Here is a 26,578-nt window from a genome sequence, read left to right on the forward strand (position 1 = left end):
TAAGACCGCTTAGATTATGTCATTCAATCTGCAACAGTGCACATATATTGTGCCTCAAGGGTATGAGCTTGTAGGCTAGAGGGTTTCTAAATTGAATCACATCATCCATTTAAAAAATGAATTCCCTCTCCTTTTCCACTGAAAACAGAATGGGACAAATCTTAGAATTTGTAACAAAACAAAACAACAAAACAACTATTACTATTATTATCTCTATATTAAATACTGGACAATAACCTTGGCTTAAACCAGGAAAATAACACACATTTGCTCTATAGGACAAACATGGAAAATGTAGATTTGAAGCCTGATAAAACAGAATGCATGATTTTATGCTGTAATGGCAGTAGGATCAAAATTTGTGTTTTTTAATTGGGACATTCTTGTCCTTAAGGGCCTGTATTTTGGATACACAGTTTATTATAGACTTAGAGACTTAAGAAAAAAAAAACCTCACACCCTTGTGAGTGCGTCCTTGCTGTGCCTCCAAAAATTAAAAAGCAAGCAAAGTTTTAGCAAGGACAAAAATAAGTGGTTTTTCCCAAAATAGTAAACTATTAATTTAACCTCCCATCTAAAAAGGTGCATCTCAATAAATTAGAATATTATAAAAAAAGTTCATTTATGTCGGTAATTCTATTAAAAAAGTGGAAATAACACATTATATAAATCTAGTACACAGAGAATTAAACATTACATGTCTTCATTTATTTGATTTCTTCTAATCATAATGATTATGGCTTACATTTAAGGAAGACCTAAAATTCAGTGTCTCAAAAAAAAATCCAATATTACAAAAGACCAATTTATTAAACTATGTTTAATATGGAAATGTTGGTCTCTGAAAAGTATGTCCATCTATATGCACTCAATACTTGGTTGGGACCATTTGACTTGAACTACTGGAAATGGACTTTTCCCATCATATTCTAATGTATTGAGATGCACCTGTACTACCATGCTATTTGAATGTACATTAACTAATGTACATTCAAAGTCACAGTTGTGCCAGTTGTACCACATTTAAAGCTTGTGATACTCTGTATAGCTTGTAGTTTTGGACATACTGTGGCCCCAGCTGTATAAAATAACTAGGGACAGAACAAACAAGTAGAAAGTGAAGCTTCTGCCGACCTTCAGTGCACACTGCTGTGTAAATCGTCTTACCTTCATGGGGATTTTGCAGCCATCGCTGCCTCCCCGGCCCAATTTGCCGTAGTCCCCGTCTCCCCAGGACCAGACCATGTCATCGTCTGTTAGACACAGTGTCTGGGCGTCCCCGCTGCCGCAGGCTACATCAATGACCCTGTGACCCTGTAGTGCATCCACCTGGATAACCACACAGACACAAACATCAGCTTTGCCTCAGCATGATTGTCTGGGAAACCTTGTCGGAGTGAGACAGAGTAAACAGTTTGATTCCTGTCCAAACACAGACAGCCGCTGAAACACTTCAGGTTGACAGGGTTTTTTTTTTTTGCCTTTTCAACACAGACAAACCTTGAGTGCACCATATCTTTACGGCACATACGTTTAAGTTGTGTGAGAAACTGAGCTAAATGGACACTGACCAGCTTGGGTTTGAGCTGGTCCTCGCTGTCCCCGTGTCCCAGTCGTCCATAACGACCCTTGCCCCAGGTGAAGAGCTCTCCACTGGCAGTGATGCAGGCGCTATGTGCCCCTCCAGCTGCGATATCCACCACTTCCACTCCCCTCAGAGACTCGATGACACGAGGACGGTCACAGGGGCTGAAGTCAAGAGGAGTCATTGTTAAAGGGATGCTCAAAGGTTAATGATCACTGACAAGGGTTGGGATTTTACTTTCACATTTTAAGCTTTTTTCATTTTTAACTTTGCAGTCATTTTGGCCCTGCTGATGCATATGGCATACATGTTTGCATGGGTGTGAGTTTTTTTCTTTTTTTCTTTGTGTATAGTTTGGTAGAGTTTACTATGGACCACCATTAACACTCAGACAAAAATGTTCCCATTAAAAACAAAATTTTTGATCAATAAAATTATCTACTGTTTTATTATCAGGCTTTAAATTTATAGCCCTGGCTGAAAAACTATTTTATTGGGGCAAATACAGGATGATTGCCACTTGGGTTATTGCTGCTGTATTACTGTATGTAGCACTGCACTGTTGTTGCTAATCATTATCACATAATGAAAAAAATCCTCCCTAGCATTTAGTACACAGAAAGTAATTACATTTTTCTGTATTCAGTGGCATTATGTAAACAAACTGGCCTTTAAAGCATTAACATTCTGAAAATGATGAATATTCAGTGGTGATGATGAGGACTGATGTTGGTTAAAAAAAAAAAAAAAAAAAAAAAAAATCATGTCTTGATTGTGACAAAAGTCTGATATGTTGTAGGGTGGAGACTGTGAGAGTGAAGGAGCTGAGAGAGATTCTGGCAATGTGAAATCATTTCTATGTTCGTATTAGTTTAGTTTATGCAAGTGTCTCTTTGTAAGTAATATTTTTCTTTTGTGTTTTTTGGTTTGTTTGATTGTTATTCATTCTTACACTGACATTGATTTGTATTGATATTATGCATGTAATATGAACTGAAAATGAAAAGGTGTATTTATTTATATTTGATTCAGTCTCGACCTTCTGTTTCCGTGGCCGAGTTTTCCATCCTCAGCCTCTCCCCATGAGTAGACTTCCCCTTCAGAGGACAGAGCCAGGCAGTGCTTCCCTCCAGAGTTTACAGCCACTTTCCTGATGAAGACGTGTTGGATGGACTCCAGCAGAGTGGGGGTGGACACAGACTCTGTGCCTCCGATACCCAATCTGCCCCCAGCCCCGTATCCCGTCGCATATAGCTGAGGATAAAGACAAAATATGTTATGATAACATTTTCCTGGGAGCTATCAGACTGATGTTACTGAACAATAGATATAGTCATGGAAAAAAATATTAGACCATTGATTTCTTCAATTTCTTGTTCATTGTAATGCCTGGTACAACTAAATTTACATTTGTTTGGACAAATATAATAACAAAAATAGCTCACAAGAGAGTTTGACTTAAGAGCTGATATCTAGCAATTTTCCATGGTTTTCTTGATAACAAAAATCAGGAAATTATCAGGAAAACCATGGAAAATGGCCAGACATCAGCTCTTAAATTAAAATCTTATGAGCTATTTTTGTTGTTCTCATTTGTCCAAACAAATGTACCTTTAGTTGTACCAGGCTTTAAAATGAACAAGAAATGAAAGAAAACAAGGGTGGTCTAATATTTTTTTCCATGACTGTATGTGTCACAGCCAAAAAGATAACGATTGAAGACTTTAAAATTTGGACAGACCTTTCCATCAGCAGTGACAGCAAATAGAGTCTGCTCCCCGCCGATGAGCTGCACAGGCCGGAGTGTGGCGAGGGCTTCGGTAGGAGTGGGCACTTTGACCTTTGCCCCCTCAATGCCCCCCAGCTGACCTCTGTGGTTGTGGCCCCAGCCGTAGATGGTGCCGCTTCCACCGGCGGAGAGCGTCCAGTCATCTGGGCGCCGATTCATCCACTGTACGAGCTGCTCATCGTGTTCTCGCTTGAACAAGTCGTGACTCTCATGGAGGCTGTTCATGCTCTCGTGATCGGCCATAAGCTCACGAATTTTCTTTGTAACCTTCAAAGGGATGGCAAAACGGATTAAGCACATTCTTGCATCAGGGTGGGAAGAAGACGAGTGAAGGTTAGCACAGAGAGCACAGCCTGGCACACTCACCTCGTCCAGGAAGGGTCTTGGTAGAGAGGTTCTCTTGTCTAGAGCCACGGCGACTCTGGAGGCGGTGCAGTATCGACGGAACCAGGCCCACTTATGGGTCTCGGCACAGCAGGGTAAGGTATCGAGCTCGAGATCGCAGGCAAGAGCAACCAAGACCTGAACAAATTGTTAAAATTAGCCTCATGCACCACATAATACAGCACTGCTTGTTCCACCAGGTCACTTTACTGGTTCACTCTGTTTACATCTGACCACATTAGGCCTTCCGTATTTTTTCCTATATTACATATGTTATATAACACTCATATTATACTGTGTATATCTTTGCATATATTTAAAAATATTTATTCATTGATGTTCCTAGTATTACATGCAACAAATTATTTAACCTATTTAACACGCTAAAATATATTTTCTCCGAAGTGCAATATCTGTAAAATGCAAAAAATATATATTAATAATGAATGCCGAAGAGCAGAAATGTATGTATATAATGTGCATAGAATGTTTGTATGTGTCTTATTTTTTATATTCTTCATTCTGTCTTCATTCTGTCTATCTTGAGCTGTTGTGACAACTAAATTTCCCCACTGCAGGACAAATAAAGTCACATCTTATCTTAATACGTTTAAAATTAGCCTCCTTAATGATCTTTAAAATATCCAACAAACTCTGATCCTGTGGTGTTTTTGTGTTGGTATGGAAACTGTGAGCATACCTTGAAAAATGGACTATGAAGCAACTGCTTTCCTCCCCTGACGATGGGGTCCTCGTACTCATATTGCCTCTGCAGAGCCTCTGGTAGTCCCTTCACTAGAGCAGCAAGCGCACTGCCTGTGAAACTCTGAGAGAAAATAGACCAGTTACATCATTAAAAATATAAGACTCATTTTACTTAACAGGGGCTGCATTAAATCCCACTGGAGTTCTAAGACAAAAAAGAACAAAAACAGAGAGCATAACAGAACACAGCACCACCGTAGATGGTGTAGGAGGGGAGGGCAGAACAGTTAATATAAATATAATATAGATAGAATCATTTGAACAAATAAATAGTCAAATCTATGGAAACCTGTTCCCACCAAAACAACCTGTATGTTAATATAACAACAAATTTTCTCAAAAATTATGAGAAACTTTCTCAAGAGAAAACATTTTTTTATGATACTGAGCCATTATTTCTCATTATAATAATTACTTACAGGATTTGTTTTCATCACATTGTAAAAAAAAAAAAAAAAAAGAGCCTCCAAACAAATGTGATACATGAAACTAAAAAGATCTTCTTCTTCTTCTTAAAACAACAGCACAAAATAAAAAAAATACAGCACAAACAATTAATATGTGATGCTAATAAATGATCAATTAGCTTGTACAAATGTATCCCTGTCAGCTAAATGCAAATATTACAATGAAAACAAATACAGGTACTGTAGCAAAACTAAATTTAAACAAATAAAACAGATAAATATATCTGCTTGTACACAGAGTGACCAGATATTAAATAAATAACAAAATTAAATTATAAACAACAACTAGCACAATAGTAACAGAAACAACTGTGTTTTAATCAGCAATGTATTACTGAAGTACTTATCACTTCATTCTATAAATTATCATTATATACAATATAAAGTACAACCAGCACTGCTTCCAGTAAACCACAAGCCAGATACTGGAACTCAATGAAATTATAGAAATATTGTACAGTGTTTATATATATTGCAATATTCTTTTCTATATCCAACTGCTGATTCTGTCAACATTGAATATAATGTTCCTAAGTTTTTTACATTTTATTTCAATTGTTAATACTTTTTATATTTCTACTTGTTCATAATGTAAAATGTTAATACTTAATTATATTTTTCACTTTTTTATTTGCTTATATTTCTAGTTTATGCTGCTGTTTACCATTTTTTTTTTTTTTCTATCCACTTTGCTGCTCTAACACTTGAAATGTCCCTGTTATGGGACTAATAAAGGAAATCTTAATCCTAAAGTAAACATTTCAGTTAAGCAGTCTATCATCTGTTGGATCACATCACTGTACTCACCATAGAGCGAGCGTCGCCATCGCTGTCACCCAGCAGCCTGTTGATGTTGATGGACTGACCGTACTCTGTGGTCAGAAGCTTCCGTAGCCTCTGCAGAGCCCACATCCTGTGTCCAGCAGCTGAACGGAATTAAACCAAATGCAACATGAGTATATTATATTTCATTTCTAACTGAACTGATGGTTAAGCAGGACAATCATACTGTACCTAGTGCACTGAGCTGGGCACAAGCAGCAAGAGAAGCAGCTAAGCGAGGAACTATGCTCCTGTTGGAGGCAAAGTTGAGCCTGAAGTCCAGCAGACAGGTGACCAAGTCCATGGAGGGGCAGGACAAGATACAGCGATCAGACAGCAAGTCTTTAGGACCTGAGGAAAGACAGGAAAAAGGCTCAGTGTCACATGACGTCTGTATGTGTACAAGAGTATTTATAATATATAACTGTTTAACAGCAGCACTACATAACACAGCATTGTTTGTTGCACCAGGTTACTTTACTGGTTTATTTGGACCATCTCTGGTTACATCCGACCACATTAGGCATCTGTATTTTTTCTATATCATTATATATGTCATATACAACTTAAAACCATTTCAAATACATTTATTCATTGATGTTCATACTACTACATGCAACAACTTATTTAACCCATTTAACATGCTAAAATATATTTGCAATATTTGTAAAATGCAAAGTACTTTCAGGAAAACAAACAAACACAAAAAAAACCAAAAACATTTATAAATGCCAAAGAGCAGAAATGTTTGTATATAATGTGCATAGAATGTATGTATATGTCTTATTTTTTATATTCTTTATTCTGTCTTCTATATCTATGTGTCTGTATCTTGAGCTGCTGTGACAACTGAATTTCCCCACTGCGGGACAAATAAAGTCTTATCTTTCTCATAATATGATTTCAGAATTATACCATGTCAATGTTTACTAGTCTGCGAGATGTAAATTTATGTCACATTACAGAGGGTGTTTTTACTGGTCACTCTAGTCAGTCACCAGATGTCAAACAGCAGACATTTTGTTACATGTGTGTGCAGCTCACCAGCAGCAGGCATGATGGGGTAGACAGTGAAGCGCCAGCCCCAGCCGTTCACAGAGCCGTCACTGGTGAACTTCCATTTGAGTTCATCTCCTGGGATCCTTAATTCACTGGACCAGTCAGACCACTCCCGACCTGAAACACACAAAGCAATCCAGCGCATTAATTTTTGATTCACTGGCATACACTCTATGACCATTTAGCTTTATGGTCTTCCTTTCATCACCTGATCTGACAGAGACAATCCTATTGGCTCCGTCCATGATCGTTAACGGGTCATGGCGTCTCTCAGTTGAACATTGTCGGTCAAACTCTATCCTCAGACCCTCAGCACCTACAACACAAAATAAGACAGGTTGTCTACGTCCAAGAGACAAGTCATGTAGGGAGGACAGAAAATGCCAACATTTTAAATAAGTTAAAAACATAATAATAATAATAAAAAAAAAAAAAGTAAAACAAATAAATGTCTTGATAAAAAAAATGAATATACCATGTACCAAAAATAATAATTAATGTGAAAAATGCGACATTAATTGATAAAAGAATAAATAAGTTTGGGGAAAATTATATAGAATGGCTAATATATACGGGAATCAATCAAGTTAACCCTCCTGTTATGTTTTTTCAGCCCGGGGCATGTTTAATTATCCAAAAGTGTAAGAAACTAAAAAATTCCAATAAACATTGTACATATTTCATTAATAACTCCACTTACAATCATTTCAATCAATATTTAGTGCATGGTGTTATTTACCTCTCACAGATCATGGTTCAATGAGGATAACTTGTTTTTCATAAAAAATGCATGTTTAAACTTTTTTTAATGTACATTGGAAAGATCTACATACAAAATACTGTAGTTTTACATGACATTGATTTTTAAAAAATATTCATTTTATATTTTTAATTTTCTTCTTACGAAATAAATACTTTTAACTTTTTTATTTTTTTATTTATAAAATTTGATATGGGTCAATTTGACCCGCAACATAAGAGGAGGGTTAATTAATGGCTACATTTATTTTTAATATTATTTCTGGTATAATTAACGGGCAAATGTATTTATTGAGTCATGTATTTTTTTTTTATAATGGCAGCTTCATCCTCCTAGTAGTAATGATCTCCAGCAACATCCAGAACTGTTTAGCTCATACAAGTTGTTCTAGATAAAACATTTACTGTATGTCGTAACGCAAGTGTAAAATAAAGAATTCCCATTTTCCCTTTTTTACCTGGGATCTTCACAGTACCACTGGTAGACGTATCATCTGTGTATGGATGGCTGCTCTCCACAACAACTGGCTGGGAGGACAGACGGCCACTCTGAGAGTCTGTGGCAACGTCTTCCAACTCGGTGACACACAACTCTAGCAGCATATCAGCAACCTGCACACACCAGAGACATCAGATGTAAGCAACATCTTAGAATTAACAAGGCCTACATGGAGTCAAAAACAGAACAGAGCAAATCACCTGTGGATAAGCTGTACCCATGCCGGACAGCACAGCGGACAGCACCTCCTTGCCCTTTTCCCCGGAGCGACAGGACACTGCCAGTTTGAGCAGGTCCACCATCACACGTGTATCATCAGGCACAAGGAGACTCGTGAACTCATCGAGGTACTGAGGCTCCGGGCCGACCACTTTACTCTGGCTCTCAGAGTCCTGAAGATGAACACCAAACAAGAAAGAAATGGCTGAGTAAGGTATATGTGGCTGCAGATCGTGGCTTCAAACACATATGTGGAGTTAGACAGACTGACCTCTTTTGTCTTGGTCATGGTTTCAGCTATGATGCTGGCAGCTCCGGGGTCATCAGTGACGGGGATGAAAGGCCGGGAGGAGGCACCAGAAGCAGAGGGAGTCATAGCTGATGATGGCGTGACAGCATCGTCTGATGAGGGAGCCTACTCACACACACAAAAATTGCACATAGCAGGGCCATGTTCACACAATTCAGTTCTTTTAATTCCAAAATAAAATTAGATGACATTTTGAAACTTGTGTATGCCAGCATCTAATATATTTTTTGTATGAGATCATTGTAGAAAACTTTAGTTTAAAAAAATATATATAATACATTTTTGGACCTGGAGGAACTTTTTCAGTGGCGGTCCTACACAGGGGCCTACAGGGGCCACTGCCCCCTGTGAAGAAGCCCCTGGCCCCTGCTGTGGCCTCTGTGTCAAATTAATAATAAATTTATCAATTTATAACAATGAACGACCCAACAATTCTTACCTATTTTTGTTCAAACAATATCTCATTGTACACAAAAGAAACAATCGTTTAATTGTGCAATAAAAGCTTGCGTATACATTAAAAAAAAAGATAATTCTCACTGTACTGCACTATCAAAATTATTTTTTTTAAAAGTAATTCTGCACAAAAATAAGGAATGTCATTGTACAAAAGTATTTTTATTGCTGTAGGTCTCATTGTTTAAGTATATTTGGAAGATGCAAATACATTGAAATGAGATTTTTAAATGAGCTAAAATAAAGGTTTTGAACCGCCACTGAAGAACCCCATTTTTACTGTTTACCATTGCAAAATCTGAAAAAAAAAAAATCAGAAAGAAGACTTTTTAGCCCCTATTTCGGTAGTAGGTAGAGTAGGTACTATACCAGCAATAGAGGAACTGTGAGTGACCCAAGTGTACAGTTAGTGGTCCAGAGGTGTTAGTCTAAGTGATTGGTTGAACACAGCCAATGCAACATTGTCAACCAGCACTTTTTAAAAACCTGTTTGCACAATAGCTTGTAACAGAAGAATTTTTAAGAAAACACAGACAAATGGGCCAACAGCGAAGCCCACATTTAGTTTGTTCAGTAGTATTTTTAGTTAGTTAGCTAGTTTATCTGTGATATTGTGCAACTTTGATGAACTAACAAACTGATCAAGGCAGCAGTAGATGACTTAAAGACAGACTTCTGACAGCAAAGTAAAGTGCTGAAAATATTACAAATATAGAGTAAACTAAAATGATACATTTCCCCGTTCACAACAGTACATTCTTTAGCTCTTGTGCTGGTACTCCTTCCTGCTTCTCCAAACTTGGGGGGGTAACTGTAGGTAACATGCGGAGTATAGATAAATATCTCACACCCCACTTCAAAAACTCCAAACTATGCCTTTAGGTCCTAAAAAAAATTGAGAAAGCTGTGGCTGAAAACTTAGACTTGTAATTATGATCAGAGCCCCTAGAGAGTTTCTGGTGTTTCCAAGTTGGACCCAAATATAGTTTGCTGATGACTGCATCTGCACACCTGGCCAATATGGGAAAAAAATGCACTTTGCATACTTACTTTTTTACAGTAAATCAGCACAAAATGCAGTGGAGGCAGCACTGTTTATGGACATTCTACAGACTTTTCCTTAATCTATATGTTTTTAAGAGTTGGTGTTTGTAAATGAAAGTATTGTGATCTCACCTCTCCCTTCTTGTCTTGCCAGGGATTTGGGCTGACTCGTTCCTCAGTTTCCGGCAGGACAGGAGGACCTTCTTCATCACTCACGCTGGATGAGGAAGAAGAGTCTGATGGGGGAACAGGTGAGCTGGAAGGACACTCTGCTGGCAGAATCATGCTGGCTGGCATCAGAGCACCGACCACTGCATCCCTGGGGAAACACACAACACACCCCGTCAACATTAAAACCGACTAATGACAGCTACAAGCGCCAGTCAGCTGAGGAAATTATTTAGAGGTCGTACACACTTTTATCTCATCCTGTTCAGAATGTGTGTGTCAGGATTTTAGCAGGTGATCCTGATTCGGTATTCTCAGCCAAGGTTCCTCTGACCATCCAACAATCAATCATGACGTCAAAGCGTGTACGTGCGTAAATGCAGTTTAACTTTTATGTCTACTTTTAATCTTGTAATGTTTCTTGATCCATTTATCCATGTGCAAATACTTTTTATGAGGACATAATACCTCTTTATCTTCTCAACTATTCTGTGATTTAATGTCTTTTTCCAAACATGTGGTTGACTGTTTTCACGTGTCTTTAGGTTTACGTTGTAGATTTTCACTGGAAAATGTATATATAGAAACAAACATCTTCCAAATGAATTGCTCTATGTTTATTAATGGGTATCTCCATTAATAGTGGGAATGAAATATTTGAATAAAATATCAGACATATAGCAGTTAAAAATGCATCACATAAGATTTAACAAACACAGAATTTGGATTTAGGATATCATGAGATTTCACCAGGCGGAAACCTCCGGGTCTGAGCAGGGAGGCAAACCAGGAAGTGCCTTAAGCTGCAGAAGCATTTGTGTCCATTCATTTCATAAACTAAATGAGAAAACTTCTCACTTGATTTATTAGCTCAGAAATTTTTTTAGGACAACACTATGGTCTCAATCACTAGTAAAAAATCTTCTTCAAGACGATATTATGTTAATAGTGTAAATAATGGCCCCATTTAAAAAAAAAAAACAGAAAATAAAGAATTGTACGATTTGGGGCGTGGCTACCTTTGATTGACAGGTCACTAACAAGGCGAGCCATCATCAGGAGAGAAGCAGACCAATGTGTATCCACAGCAACGTGTCAATAATGTTATATATAATGTTACATACATATAAAAAAGGACGTTTACCAGTTTGGTCTCATAACTTTGACCCTTTCACACTGCATTTTTACTGAATGACACAGTTTATTTGAACATTTTGTTCATTAAAAATGTCTTGTTCAGCATTTGGTTGGACTAACAGACACTCCAAGGAGTCGCTGTCCATTTTTCTTAGGTAAGTAACATACATTTAGTTTTTGTTTTTTGCTAGAAAAAGTTATCACAGCTAATGCTACAGTAAATGCTAACATGAATCAGTTAGGTTGCCGGTGTAGAGATGCATGCAGTCAATGTCGTCAGATCCCTCTCGCTTCTCCACAGTCCAAATATGGTCTGCTCCCAGTATTGGAAACAAGATGGCGACACAAGATGCTGGCAAGTGGTAACGCTGAACTTTATTATTTATATACAGTCTATGGATTTTGCGCATGAACCTAAGGTATAAAGAACCAGGAATAGAAACTGAACTGCACTTGCTGTTGGATGAAGTACCCATTTGTGTATCTTGAGTATTGTATCTGTTTTTGATACTTCTCATTATTTTCATTCCCGCACAGGGCTGTCTTTCTAAGAAACTTTTGTCGTCTGGATTTGCTAAGATTTTCCACAAACAATGTCCCATGGAATTTTTGCTTCTTATATGATTACAGAGAGTAGCACAACAAGATTGGAGGGAAAAAAATGGGAGAGGGGGACGATTAAGGACAAAGGTTAACCTTAACCAGACTTGAACTGGCGGTGTCACATCATGAACTTCCGACCCACCAGGAGAGGATATATTTTCCACATACCTTGCATACATGATTTGGAGGGCTGACAGTACATGAGACAGAGCCTGCTGTTTTGCCAAGTTGCCGTCCAGACTGAGGAGAATCTTGGCCAGCGAGGGTCGATTAGGCTTCACGCTGCTCTGTCCGCTCATCTTGTTGTTCACTGCTGATGAGTCACTGTCTGACTGGACACCTGCAGTGTAAACACCAAAACAATGACACACTCTGTCACCAACGTGGAGCTTCCTGAACCAGCTCCAGCCATTATCAGACAGTTGCAGAGCTGCACACTCAGCCTTGCAGTTCCCGGCCGACCTGTGCCATCTCTGGATTGGCAAAAGTTACTACAACTGGAATAAGATTTATGCTATTTGAACTGAGCACCAAAACAAATAGAAATATTGCCTTGCCAACTTGGTATAAAAATATTTAATACCATTATGGTTTAGCTCGGTTCCTTGTGGGTGAGGACGTGGAAGGGGAAGAGTACCATGTTTTTTTGTTTCCTACTAACAGAACCTGAACTGTGTATGAACACTGGATTGTTATTCAGGACAGGTGCACCAAACTGACAGCTAGCAGACCGTGAAAAGATATTTGCTGAATTTGACAAAAGTGTTTTTAGATTAGAATGGCTGACTCCACTTTTAAGTGTGCTCTAAAGAGCAAATTTAGTAGTAAACAAGTTCTTACTACACTGAGTGTAAATAATAAGACAGATTTACTATTTATACATTAATTATTCACATTCACTTCTCCACCCGCAACCTCAGATCTTTTGATGCCAACCTACTGACCCCCATCACCAGGAATAAGCACCACACCGTTGGCGGCAGTGCCTTTTCCACTGCTGCCCATATCCTCTGGAACTCCCTCCCTACACACATCCGCAATTCAGACTCACTCCACACCTTCAAAAATCAACTCAAAACCCACCTTTTCAAGATATCTTACAAGACCTGAACTCCTAATCACTCATCTCATCTCTGTTTCTTTGTGGTTTGTTTTTTCTGCATTTTGTGTGTGTGTGTCTCAACTCTGTTATGTTAAGCGACTTTGAGTACCTTTTAAAAGTGCTATAAAACCAAATGTATTATTATTATTATTATTTATCAAGTTACTTAATTACAGTAAAGAGCAATAGTGCCTTAAGAGAAAGAAGCATGTGACCACAAGAGCAGTCACATGTATGCTCAGAGCAAATATAGCCAATCAGAGACATGGACATTTCATGGTTTTCTTGATGTTGATTATTATCAAGAAAACCATGGAAAATGGATAGATATCCGCTCTTAGATTAAACTCTTTGGACAATTATAATGATAACAAAAACAGCTCCTAACAAATGTACCTTTAGTTGTACCAGGCATTAAAATTAACAAGAAAATGAAGAAAACAAAGGCTGTCTGATAATTTTTTCCATGATTGTATGATGTTTTCACCCACAATACATAAAAAATAAAATTCAAAGGGATAAAGCAACCCTATCACTTAAGCCAAGATGTCCTTTGTTTTCAGTTTGATCGCCCTGTTCTGACAATGACAGAACAGCTCCCCTTTGTGGACAATCTGCAGTCTGCTGAACAAACTGTATACAGTCTGTGCGAGTTGGTGGTTGCTGAGCAAAGCTGCTTCACATTTAGAAAGAATCATTACAATCCCTGAGGCAAAGACCGAAAAAGACTTGATAGACACACTGTGTTAATAGGTTGCAAGGAGAGACAGGATTACCTAAATAGGATGCTCCGAGGGAGTCCCTGGCCGTCTGGAAAAGTACTGGCTCATGAACTGAGGGCGTGGTCACATCCACGGTGGTCCAGGCCACACTGTGGGAGGAGCCACAGGCCACTCGAGTAATCTTCTGTCCCTCCAGACCTTGCACCAAGGTGGGCTTCCTGTTAACTGTGGTGGTGCCGTTCCCCTGCTGCCCGTGATCATTGTCACCCCACGCATACACCTGAAAGTCAAACACAACACAAGTGTTCAGTATAAAAGCCTCCTATATGCACATATGTCTTACAGTTTAACAAAAGGCTGGTGGTTCTTTTAACCCTCCTGTTATGTTCGTTTCACAGGAACAGCAATAATGTTTGTGGGTCAATTCCAAAAGTGTCAGTGAAATATAAACAATGTTAATTCGGATTTTTTTAAGTTTCTAATAACTCATTACTAACCATTTCAATCAGTATTTAGTGCAATGGTGTTCTTTACCTCTCACAGATCATGGTTCAATGACGATAATTCAATCTTTTTTTTTAAATATAAAATGCATGTTAAAACTTTTTTATGAACATTGGAAAGATCTAAATATAAAATACAATTGTTTTACATGCCGTTGATTTTTTTTTTTTTTAAATGTATTTTTACTTTTCTTCTTTTTATGAAAAAATACTTTTAACCATTTAAAAAAAAAAAAAAAAAAACTTTAAAAATTTTTTAAACTTTGAAATGGGTCAATTTGACCCGCAACATAACAGGAGGGTTAAGCTATTCTAAAAAATTTTAATGTTATTTTTATTAAATTTTAATGTTCTTAATACTTGGGTGTGTAGGAAAAGTCACACAAGAAAAAGAAAAGGCATCGCTCCAAGCACTCAATCTCAACAACCTCTTAAAGTGGTCAAATATTGAATAGCTGCCTCTCATCATAGGAAGTGATGTGCTAACATTATTAAATTTGTTCTGAGGGACGGTATAATATAAGGTGCAATTGGCTGTGTAACAGCGGGGGTCAGAGGTGCCTGGAAAAGCAAAGTGAGAGTCGATAATTAAAGTCACACATCTGGAACAGTGCCATGGCAGTAAAAGAGCAGAGTGCCTGAACTATGTGCTCTGGTTTACAATCCTCTGATGCTGGAGGTCACTACAAACCTGTCCTGTCTCTGTAACAGCCAAACAGTGCAGCGCTCCAACAGCAACGTGGACAATCTTTTTGCCCCTCAATCCCTCCACCATCTGGGGCTTCCGCACATGGACATCGGTGCCGTGGCCCAGTCGGAAATAGTCCCCTTTGCCCCTGTTTGGAAACACAAAGTGTGAACACTCATGGGGGGGAAAAACAAATGATAATTGGTTGCATAGTTATATCATTTATTTATCTTACCAGGTCCACACAACTCCTGATTTAGTAAGAGCCAAGGAGAACTGTGCGCCACATTCAATTTGGCAGACGCCCTGCCCGTTGAGCCTTTCTATGTTCTGGGGGATGTTGCAGCCCTCACTGCCTCCACGACCCAACTTCCCAAAGTCTCCATCACCCCAGGAAAACACCAAACCTAACAAGAATTAAATTAAAAAGAATTAAATGCTTTGTTCACACAAAACTTTTGTGCAAGTTTGACCATCATTAACCGTGGCTGATATAACACCACTGTTTTGTACCAATAGTGGAAGAACCAAACTATGTACTTGGGCAATATGTTGTGTGAAACATGGAACATCAAAGACAAAAAACTGCTGGCTATACTATTGGCTGCCAGTAAAAAAGCTGTCACGAGGAAATGGCTAAAAGTAGAACCTCCCACCATTGATGAGAGGATTTAAGTTGTCTTTGAGGGAAAAAGATATCTTCTCCATAACATTAATCTCAAAGTTGAAAAAGGAAAATTCATAAGATCTGGACCAAATGGACTGAGTATGTAAAACCAATCAGATCTTATTTCATTGAATATACTTGTGCTTTGGGTGAACCTCTCGCTCAACACAAAAACCTCTACTACTACTGATGGTCTAAAAGGATGCCTTTAAAAAAGGACATTATCAGAAATACCTTCATCGGTGAGGGCAAGAGTTTGAGCATCCCTGCTCCCACAAGCCACCTGGATTACACGGTGTCCCAGAAGCACTTTCACCTAGATGACACAGCAAGAAGGAGTGTATGTCAGTTTACAAACTTCATAGTATACACATATTCATAGCAATAAAACATCATAACCTAATCAAGCTCTGCACAAGGTAAAGTAAGTTATTGCTTGTAATCTATACCATGCCCGCTAGGCACGTAGCTAATGGTCGTATGACACGTCACAACAGTGTTCATGGGGAATGTAGGCTTAGTTCTACAAGTGGTGTTGCCAGATAAAGATGACATTTCCCAGAAAAACATTCACAAAGCCGCCCAAATGTCTTGGCAGGAAACAAACCAATCTGGCAACACTGACGTCTCATCGTTTCTGCAGGCTGCTGACTCAAACAGATGCAGTGTTATTTTCTTCATTTATCACCAGCCAAATTGGCTATTAACTTTCAAATTTGTTACCTGCCAAAGTTAATTTTTACCCGCATTTGGTGGGTGATAATGTCTGTTGATATTGTTCTGCCTATTAATAACCTTAAGCCCATCAGTGTCCTTGTAAAAGTAAAGAACGGAAAAATGCACACACCAGTTTAGGCCTCAGCTGAGTAGTGTTGTCCCCGTGTCCAAGGCGGCCGTATTCCCCCAGACCCCAGCTGTACAGCTCCCCGCTGGAGGTGATTGCTGCACTGTGAGAGCTGCCACAGGCGATGTCGCGGATGCGCTTGGTCTTCAGTGCCTCAATCAACCGAGGCTTGTCACAGTTCCTAAGATGGAAAAACACACTTTTCTTTAACAACATAATTGAAAGTTGTCCATAACACTGCATCATGGAGATGTTAAACAGAAATACCATTTGATGTAGGACATTCTGGACAATAATGAAAATGGCATTCATGATAGGCTTCTTACCGTTTTCACACAGATTTTAGCCTCTTTGTACTGGCTCCCTGTTTGTTTTAGGACTGATTTTAAGATTTTACTGACCACTTTTAAAGCTCTATTAGATCTGGCTCGTAGCTATTTAACAGAATTATTAACTCCATATGAGCCGACCCGCGTCCTTAGATCCTTGGGTGGCGCCCACCTGACCGCTCAAAACTGAAAACCAAAGGTGACACGGCTTTCTCCACCAATGCACCCCGACTTTGGAATGAGCTGCGCAAGGAGATAAGGTGCGCAGAGTCAGTAACTTCTTTTAAAATCACTTCTTAAAACCCACTTTTATAGACTTGCTTTTATTTCTATTTTACTACTACTTTTTACACCTTTTATTTTCTATGTATCTGAATATGTCTTGTGATTGTTCCTGCTCTGTCTTTTGTTTTTCTTTTAATGTAAGAATTGTTTTTAGGCTTATAGCATCGTTCATTCATTCATTCATTCTCGTTAACCGCTTATCCGCACTCAGCTGGGATAGGCTCCATCCCCCGTGACGCCCCCGACATTGGGCGAGAGGCGGGGTACAGATCTGACACATAGAGACAGACAACCATTTACGTTCTCATTCACACCTACGGGCAATTTACAGTCACCAATTAAACCTAAGTGCTTGTTTTTGGACTGTGGGAGGAAGCCGGAGTACCCAGTGAGAACTCACGCTGACACTGGGAGAACATCCAAACTCCACACAGAAGAGCCGCAGGCAAACCAGCGACCCTCTTGCTGCGAGGCAAGAGTGCTAACCACTACCCCACCGTGTAGCCCTTATAGCATCGTTCTCTTTGTTATTAAATGCTCTCTGTCGAAGCACTTTGTAAACTGCAGTTTTTAAAAGGTGCTATATAAATAAAGTTATTATTATTATTATTACTATTATAATTATTATTTCACCATTTAAAGCATACCTACACTGGGAAAAGTCATAGTTTATCTGTAAGAAACAGCAACTATCTCTTCAATATAACATACATTCTGCTGAAGTGTCCCAGTTTGCCATCGTCTCCCTCTCCCCAGGAGAAGACCTTCCCGTCCACAGTCAGGGCCATGGCGTGGCGCCCCCCAGAGTGCACAGCGACCTTCTTCACCACGTAGTTACTCAGTGCAGTGATCTGACGGGGGATTGGGATTGTCCCACTGGACAGGCCCAGGCCTAACCTGCCGTTAGTGGCCTCTCCGCATGCGTAAATCTTCCCCTCAACCGTCACTGCAACAGTGACACAATGATTAGATACAACATACAACTTATGCTATTTAAGAGTATAAACTCCAATAACACTTACCTGCAAAGAGGCTTTTGGAGCCACCAGCCACTTGTACCACGTTGAGCGCAGAGAGAGTTTCAGAGAAGGAGGGCACCTTGATCTGTGAAGGACACAACAGAAACTGATTATAGATGCAGCAGCTTCCGAGCTTCTCCCACAGGTTCCCCCGAAGGTCGTGTCTGCTCCGCTCTGCCGTGTTTGACAAATCTTCAAATGTGCTTATCAAACGGTAACCACTAAATGTTACATAATCACACGACAGAGCATTGGCCTGTGTTGCAGCTGTTATATACTGAAGTCACTGGTGGAAAATAAATCTGTTTAGTAATGTACTTAAGTAAAGTACAAGCCATCAAAACTACTGTATTTCCATTTCATACTTTATGACAGTTTAAAAGGGAAATTTTGCAATTTTTTTCTCCACTACATTAACAGCTGTAGTTTCTAATCACCCTGCAGGTGAAGATTTTACATTAAAAACATTGTAATCAGCTTATCAAAAGGTAAAAGGTTAAAGATTAAACTTCCAAACGGGTTAAAAGGTTAATATGAATGCCACATTTAACTTCTCCTTACATATTAATGTACATTTCTTCTTGTTCGGTCATTCAGTTTGTGAGGACGGCCAACTCTAGGCAGATTTAAACAAGGTCCATACTGCTTCCATTTCTAAATGATGGATTTAACTGAACTCTGTGGGATGTCCAGTCAGCTGGACATTTCTTTGTAGCCATCTCTTGACTTATTCTTCTCAATGATCTTTTATCTGAGTTAGAGTGTTCTTTTGTCTTCATGTTGCAGTTGTAGCAGGAATAGTGATGAACCAGAGACTGGACCTCCCAGAGACAGATGTTTTTAAAACAAAATCACGTGACACACATCAACTGCACTCAGGTGATCTCCATTTAACCCATTAAGGCCTAAAGCGCCTGGAAAAACATGCCTGGAAAACCTATGGGCGATTTTCAAATGACCCCCTAAAACCTGAAGTTTTTCTGGAAATTCAACACCTACTAAATAATAGATTTTTCAGCCTCTGTAGCAGATAAAAATGAAATTCAAAAAGTATTTGAGAGCTTATACCCGTGGCTTTCATACGAAGTTGAGTTTATTTGTCCAAACCTTCAATAAAGTTTTTTAAAAAATCAACAAACTCAGCAAATGTTACATTTGACTGAATAAAAAATCCTATGCATAATACTAATACATGCTCATTAGCAAGATGCAAACATGATATGACCATTGGAAGAACAAGATATAGTTCTCATTAGCCTACTGTAATAAAAAAAAATTATCATAATAATAATAATAAATAATAATAATACATTTTATATATTGCACTTTTCAGGGTACTTAACGACGCATAAAGTAATATAAGACATAAACAGTCATGATTTCTTATATCATAATCACAATCAATTAGCCTATTATTATTATTAATATTAATATATTATTAATAATATTATTATTATCTCCAGATGGCCACAAATCTGTCTGTTCTTCGGTGAAAATATGTCGTCTAAAAACATATTCCTCATCCATAAATGCCGGTCGATTGGTTCCGAGGGTTCAAAGTCGGACCAGCAATTAAATCATCGGCTGTTTTAATCAGACCGCTTCCGTCACTTACTGCTGAGCTCCTCCGCTATAGTCGTCTTCCGTCATGATTTAAAGTTCTGGAAAAGTCCGATGTTGCATTGCGACACTCCCACATGTATTCTGATCATGTTCTGATGCATTTCATTGGCCAAGAGACCGAAAATAGTTGGAAAAAAATACAAATACTACAAAATGACATATCCGCTGTCCCGGCCTTAATGGTAGAATGACGCAACAGCGCTCCCGGCCTTAATGGTAGAAATGCGGTAATGCTTTCCCGGCGTCAATGGGTTAACTAACTGTGACACTACTGGCATCACCCCCGAAGGGGGGTGAATGCTTTTTACAGGCAGTTTAGGAGTGACAGTTATCCAACTACTACTACGGCCATTCTGCTGTATAAAGAATATTTTTTCTTTTGAAGAATCAAAAGAAAAAAATATTCTTTATACAGTGCATTTTGCCGCCAATACTCTCATTCTCGGACAAGAAAAAAAAAATCGTAATCTTAAGTAGAAGATTTGAATACCTCTTCCATCGTTATCTGGGCTGGTAGCAGCAGATATAATGAGTTGCATCTAGCTAGAACACATTTTTAAATTCATAAGAGAGTATTGTGTAGACTATCCTTGTTACCGCTTTAAAGAGAGTATTCGCGGCATGAAAACTCTCATGAACTAATTTTACATCAAATATGCACAAACTGCACCTTAGACCCCTTGAGTCCTCCCAGCTGATCCTTGTCGTTCAGCCCCCAGACGAACACTTTGGTCCTGATGGTGGCAGCAGACTCCAATCCTGATGACTTCTTCCGAGCAAGACTAAAGGACAAAAGAAAAACACACAGAGAGACAGCTTTATAATCCTAAACCATCATAATCTCTCATATGGCATGAAGCCATGGACCTGTGAGAATTAGATTTACAGACATCTATTAAGGTATGTCGGGGCGTCTCCGGTGGCACACCTGGTAGAGCGTATACCATAGAGGCTCACTCAAGAGGTATGTCACAAGACACAGAGCTTAGTTTGCTGCTTCACTTATAAAACTAATTGGCCTGTATCAGGAGAAACCCTGCCAGCTTTTCTTGTGCTTGCTAAAGCTAAAAAAAAACAAAAAAACACACCCATTCCTTAAAGCATTTGACAAAAAAAAACATTTATTCTGTGGCCTGTCATACCTCCCAGTGGCAGTTTTGTCATCATCCTCTTCTTCATTGTCAGATGCCAGGAAAGGGACTGTGGCCAGGTCTTCATCCTCTGCTCTGATGCGTCCCACAATGCCAAGGCCGTGAATCTTGCAGTCTATTCCAGAGCTGCGGCACTGCTTGATGGCAATCTCAATGTATCTGTGATACTGCAGGAAAGACATCACTGAAATTATTACAGAGCTTTACTTTCTTTTTTCAAAAAGGTACTATAGTCATGGAAAAAATTAGACCACCCTTGTTTTCTTCAATTTCTTGTTCATTTAATCGAATGCCTGTTATAACTAAAGGTACATTTGTTTGCACAAATGTAATGATAACAAAAATAACTCATAAGAGTTTACTTTAAGAGCTGATATCTAGCCATTTTCCATGGTTTTCTTGATAATGATTTTGGTTATTATCAAGAAAACCATAGAAAATGGCTAGATACCAGCTATTCCAAATATAATTGATGCATTTATGTAAACAGCATTTTAATTTTCTAACTAGGCTAATCTGTCAGCTAAATAGTGGGGTAAAAAGTACAATATTTGCCTCAAAAAGTAGTGAAGTAGAAGTATAAAGTTAAATAAAATGGTAATACTCAAGTAAAGTACACGTACCTCAAAACTGTACCCAAGTACAGTACTTGAGTACTTAATTACATTCCACCACTGGTGAGCAACACAATGCTGACTGTAATTCACCTAATGGCCTCTGTTGCTGCTAATAGGTATTTTCTGAAAGTTACACATACTAACTAAGTACTAAAAACGATAAGTGGATTCAATGACCAGGTCTTAGCCAACCAACCTCAGTGCAGTCACTAAGGAGAAGGACAGTCGTGTCTGTGGGATTGATGTTAATTGTCTTCAACTCAATCAAGTTGTTCAAAGAGCTTCCACCTGTATATTAAGAAAAAACATTACTTTGATGATAGAAACCTGAAAATGTGAAAAACATGTCACTGCTTATACAAGAGGGACTATTTGAAGAGAAAACTGTAACAAATGCTGAATATAATTGTTCAATGGCAGAAAAATGTAGCATCTGTCCAAACTAAACGGCGACAAAATCCCCATGTTGTAAACTTTTTAAAAGAGCAACAACATAAATGTAACTGACCTGACACCACCACTAGTGAGGGCATGTAGCTGCTGTCTGCTGGATCCACAGTCATCTTCAGCCTGTGCACCAGAACGTCTGGGCAGAGCTCGAGACGAATCCAGTGCTGTGGGGAAAAGAATGACAAATCCTGTCAGGTGATGCATTACACTTTAATAAAGCTAACTAAATAGACTGTCAGCCAGCTTATTAAGAGTATGCAATCCAATCTCTTGCCTTTCCCTGCGAGCCGGAGGACTGCCAACACTGATCACTGCGGTCAATGAGGCGCGAGGCCTGGTTCACGGAGGACGAGACATTGAGACTCTTGACAGCACGGGACCAATCGTCAATCAGCATCCCGCGCTGGCTGCTGTGATGCTTCTTGAGCTGTTTTCCTGAGCGGCCACAGAATGCTGGAGACTGGCCTAATTGTAGGGGAGATAAATGACAATAAACCTGTTGTTGGACACACTTAGAAACATCACAGATACTATATGGGTTAATGTTTGACTAACCAGGCTCGTTGATTCTGCCAAAGGAATGCCTGGTGTTGTGTTTGCGGGTCTTGAAGCAGTTTTCACAGAAGTCAAAGTCGTCACAGTTTCTGCATTTGAATCTTGGGCCGTTTATAGGGAACATCTGACAGCCATCACACCTGCAGGCAGAGCAAGTTGCATTTGAACATATTGACATCCATAGCTATTTGGGTGGACAGCAACTTCAAAAGGATAGTTTGCATTTTATTTTTTTTAAATGGGTCTTATAAGGTACTCCTCCATAGTTAGGCCTGTCGCGATAACAATTATTTTAGGATGATATATTTTCCCAGAAACTATCACGATAAACGATAGTATCCTTGATGTCTTTTTCAGACATTTTATGCCGCTGATCCAAATATATTAGAGGATAATAATCAAAGTACATTCTTTTCCACAGCAATGAACTTTTAAATCTCAAGATTATTAAAAATTGGAATTAAAATGTGGAAAATAAATATTAAAATATCCTAGAGAAATAAAAAGACTAAATCAAAACAAATAAATTGGACTCTCAGGCTCTGTTAACAGAAAATTGCACTGAGATAAATATCAATTATATTATTTCATTTCATAATATATAAACAGCTGGAATTGCTGCTTGGGAAATCCCACAGAGAGCAGGCTGAGTGACATAAGAGGGAAAGAAACATCCATGTAAATTAATATATATATATATATATATATATATATATATATATATATATATAGTCAGTAGATCGGCACGATATATATATATATAGTCAGTAGATCGGCACGTCCCCAGTTTGGAGAATCAGGAAGGAGTATACAGACTAAAGTACCTCACACAACCACAACACACTTCAAAAATACTATAAAAAAAACTAATAAAAAAAAACTATCTCTTTAAATATATTCATACCTCACTCCAGGGTGAACACTGGGCACCAGTTCCATTTCAGACAGTAAACCTGTCCAGTGGGACTGCTGAGGGAAGTCTACGATCACATCCTTTCCATTGGCACTAAAAGCTAAAACAAAGCATTTATCTTAGTTAGCACAGAAAACAGTGGATTCAGCCATCAACATCTTTAACAGTGGTGCCTGTCCAGATTATAAATAGAATAAAAATTGAAGATACTCAGTTGAAAAGGCTGCAAAGAACGGCTTACCTTTCACAACCCCAACACTCCTGTGAGTGACAGAGCCCCATTTGTACTTTGGTGTGGTGACTGTGGGTTTCACCCTAACTTTGTCACCAATTTTAATATGGGAAGGAGAACTTTGTGGTGGGAATCCTGGAAAAAAAATACCAAAAAGATATCATGGGTGAAGAAAAAACTTGATGCCATTTTTCCCCAAAGTAATCACTTCTCATAACAAGCATCAGGTCACATTAACATCACATGATCTTACCAAGTAGTTCAATGTGGATGTAGCGGACCCAGTATGTTCCTCCTTTTTGCTGCCAGTCACATTGCACATTCAAGTCATGAAGTCCATCTCTGTCCAGCTTGATTACTTTCCCGACATCTCCATCATACACTTCCTCATACGTTCTGCAACACTTCACCATCATCCCCACCTTACGAAAAGTCAATAATCTGTTAGACTTGGGTCACATTTAATTAAGGCAGCTTTAGAAAAGCTTTAAAAGGCTGCTCTTACCTGAATATTCTCTCTTACATACACAGCATAATCATCGTTGCTTTGGAAATCTGATCTCTTCTTAAATGTCTGGCTTTCAGTCACCACTGCACCTGGAGGCTAATGTTGAACACAGGAAGAAATACATACATTAAGCTATTATTAATCGTGTCATGAGGTGAATTTGACAGGCTGTGTGACAAGTGACTCAGTCTGTAACTGAGTGGGTTACTGCAGAAATTAAAGAGAAAGTAATGTACCACAGGGAATGTCGGCTCGGCCTCCTCCAGCTCCTCCAGCACCTCCTCATCGGAGTATTCATCTGATACAGTGTCGGCGTCTGACAGCTCGGTGACGTGAATGTCTGGATGGTCCAGCAGCCAGCCCACCAGAGCCTCAACACCTGATGTATATGCTCAATTACTCTCCAAAAGTACCTCTCAAATATTTTATCACATAGTGACACAAATATCGCAGACACACTGCTGCAGTGACAGCTACAGAGTTTTACTTTGAGTTAAAGTGACAGAGGGTGAAAGTTTCACAAATAATGAATTCACAAATTTAGGTTTGTGTCATATGAAATTATACCTGGGACACCAGAGGCAGTGCCTGTAGTTCCTGACAGCGACTTCAAGGCAAACTCGATATTTTTCCGTGGGAAGCCCATCTCCATGAGCTGGAGCACTATGGGTAAAGGAGGGACAGGGGAGGTCTTCTGCTTCTTCTGTTTGGGAGGTCGGACATGTTGTATGGTGACAGGCGTGGTGGCCTCACTGGAGCTGCTCTCCTCAAACAGCGGAGATGATGGGTGGGCGGACTCCACGGCCAGGTACTGACACACTGCCAGAGCAGCAGCCTGCAAATAAACCAACACATAAGGTCAAGCCAAATACACCAGTTCTAATGCATGCAACGTTACAATGCTGACACTAAGGTTACATACAGCATTTTCAACAATCGTATCAGAAATAATATGTCCATATTAACAAGCCTGAAACACAAATTACATGGATTCAGAGCCTGTGTAAACAAGAAGCAGAATGTCGACTCTCCAGCTGGTTGCTTCACTGCAGAAAATACTACAGAGGAAAAACAGCAATGGCAAAAAGACCAGAGATTTGTGCTTGGACTGATGACAAGGTGGAACTTTTACTGAAAGAAACACAAGAGTAAGGTTATCAAGGTGGCGGAAAACACAGATTCAGCCATGTTGTTGTGTGAATCTGCCGTTGCAAAGCAAATACAACATATTAAAATGGTAGTGGGAGCATTTTCCATTGCCAGGGGGAAGGCAATGAGGAAGGAGTGCCCACACAAGAAGGAAGAAATCACAAAAGCTATGCAGGCCTTGCTATAGTGGTTTGGCTTGATTTTTGAAACGTCATGACCCAAACAGGAAGTGAACACGTTTTTTAGGGCACAAGAAATGCCCTAGTAGTGTGGACGCTAGGCTTAAATGTAGCAAAAGTTATGCATTTTAAAAAATATTAGTGTGGACATATGTAGGTGTAGGCCTCCTGACTCACCTCCATCTCTTGCCTGTCAAAAATGGCTTTGATAGGGGAGGGCTGAGTGGCTGCAGACAGCAGCTGCTGCAGGAGGATCAGTGGAGGCAGGGGACCCTCAGGGGACAAGTCTCCCACATCAGGAGATGACACCACTTGGTCCTCTGCACACAAAACAAAAAGGAGAGAGGATTCATGAAAAAGCCCAAACGGAACAGACATATCAGGAAAATGGTTTATTTTATGACAAGAACTTTAATCTTACTGCGATTGGAGATTTCCCTGAGATTATTGTGTGGATGTGTGTGTGTGATTTGTCCTCCCACACTGAACACTGTGCTATATCGTATAATTTGTACTAAATGTCCACCCACTGGGTGTCATGATGTTGCTCCAAAGCAGTTGGAAGTTTGGAGGGTCATTGCCCCAAAATTAAACAATAAATACAGTTAAATAGGATGTGTAGTCCATTCTGTGGCCTCCACAAAGAAAAAAGGGTATACATAGCATTTCTAAAATAGCAATTTTTTTCATAAAGACTGTCCTGATCAACTTTAAAGACTCAGAGAAACATTTAAAGACGCAGCCGTCACTGGCTGAGGTCTTACCACTGGGGTTGGGTCCAATGTCCACCACTGCCGGCTGGGAGAGGATCTGCCTGAGTTTGTCCTGATGAGAGAGCAGGGCCCGTCCTGCCTTTAAAATATAAAGCCTCAGCTGCTGGCACCGCAGCAAATGGATGTCCACCTGGTCAGCTGGAAACACAATAGGTTTGATTAAATCCATTGGACTAGACCTCAGGCTCTGAACACTACCTCAA

At 39.3% G+C, this 26,578-nt stretch overlaps 1 protein-coding gene across 1 annotated transcript in view; it reads right to left on the reverse strand.

Annotated features, from left to right (window-relative positions):
* The window catches only part of herc2 (HECT and RLD domain containing E3 ubiquitin protein ligase 2), a 70,328-nt gene that overhangs the window by 11,775 nt on the left and 31,975 nt on the right, over positions 1-26,578 (reverse strand). Inside the window, exons 44-79 of the mRNA XM_059340641.1 lie at positions 26,367-26,513; positions 25,780-25,922; positions 24,842-25,109; positions 24,511-24,653; positions 24,272-24,370; positions 24,020-24,188; positions 23,776-23,901; positions 23,526-23,634; positions 22,622-22,761; positions 22,341-22,531; positions 22,125-22,230; positions 21,813-21,904; positions 20,991-21,166; positions 20,519-20,630; positions 18,229-18,310; positions 17,918-18,152; positions 16,596-16,773; positions 15,983-16,064; positions 15,317-15,488; positions 15,085-15,229; positions 13,945-14,170; positions 12,235-12,406; positions 10,291-10,477; positions 8,620-8,763; positions 8,330-8,521; positions 8,089-8,242; positions 7,080-7,187; positions 6,857-6,988; positions 6,005-6,163; positions 5,798-5,916; positions 4,459-4,584; positions 3,741-3,896; positions 3,327-3,641; positions 2,625-2,839; positions 1,572-1,749; positions 1,168-1,329 (exon numbers count right to left, since the gene is read on the reverse strand). Coding sequence (XP_059196624.1) covers positions 1,168-1,329; positions 1,572-1,749; positions 2,625-2,839; positions 3,327-3,641; positions 3,741-3,896; positions 4,459-4,584; positions 5,798-5,916; positions 6,005-6,163; positions 6,857-6,988; positions 7,080-7,187; positions 8,089-8,242; positions 8,330-8,521; positions 8,620-8,763; positions 10,291-10,477; positions 12,235-12,406; positions 13,945-14,170; positions 15,085-15,229; positions 15,317-15,488; positions 15,983-16,064; positions 16,596-16,773; positions 17,918-18,152; positions 18,229-18,310; positions 20,519-20,630; positions 20,991-21,166; positions 21,813-21,904; positions 22,125-22,230; positions 22,341-22,531; positions 22,622-22,761; positions 23,526-23,634; positions 23,776-23,901; positions 24,020-24,188; positions 24,272-24,370; positions 24,511-24,653; positions 24,842-25,109; positions 25,780-25,922; positions 26,367-26,513 — 5,660 coding nt within the window. The remainder of the gene's footprint in view (positions 1-1,167; positions 1,330-1,571; positions 1,750-2,624; positions 2,840-3,326; positions 3,642-3,740; positions 3,897-4,458; positions 4,585-5,797; positions 5,917-6,004; positions 6,164-6,856; positions 6,989-7,079; positions 7,188-8,088; positions 8,243-8,329; positions 8,522-8,619; positions 8,764-10,290; positions 10,478-12,234; positions 12,407-13,944; positions 14,171-15,084; positions 15,230-15,316; positions 15,489-15,982; positions 16,065-16,595; positions 16,774-17,917; positions 18,153-18,228; positions 18,311-20,518; positions 20,631-20,990; positions 21,167-21,812; positions 21,905-22,124; positions 22,231-22,340; positions 22,532-22,621; positions 22,762-23,525; positions 23,635-23,775; positions 23,902-24,019; positions 24,189-24,271; positions 24,371-24,510; positions 24,654-24,841; positions 25,110-25,779; positions 25,923-26,366; positions 26,514-26,578) is intronic.

This window comes from Centropristis striata, chromosome 9 (genome assembly GCF_030273125.1).
Source record: "Centropristis striata isolate RG_2023a ecotype Rhode Island chromosome 9, C.striata_1.0, whole genome shotgun sequence".
Taxonomy (NCBI): domain Eukaryota; kingdom Metazoa; phylum Chordata; class Actinopteri; order Perciformes; family Serranidae; genus Centropristis; species Centropristis striata.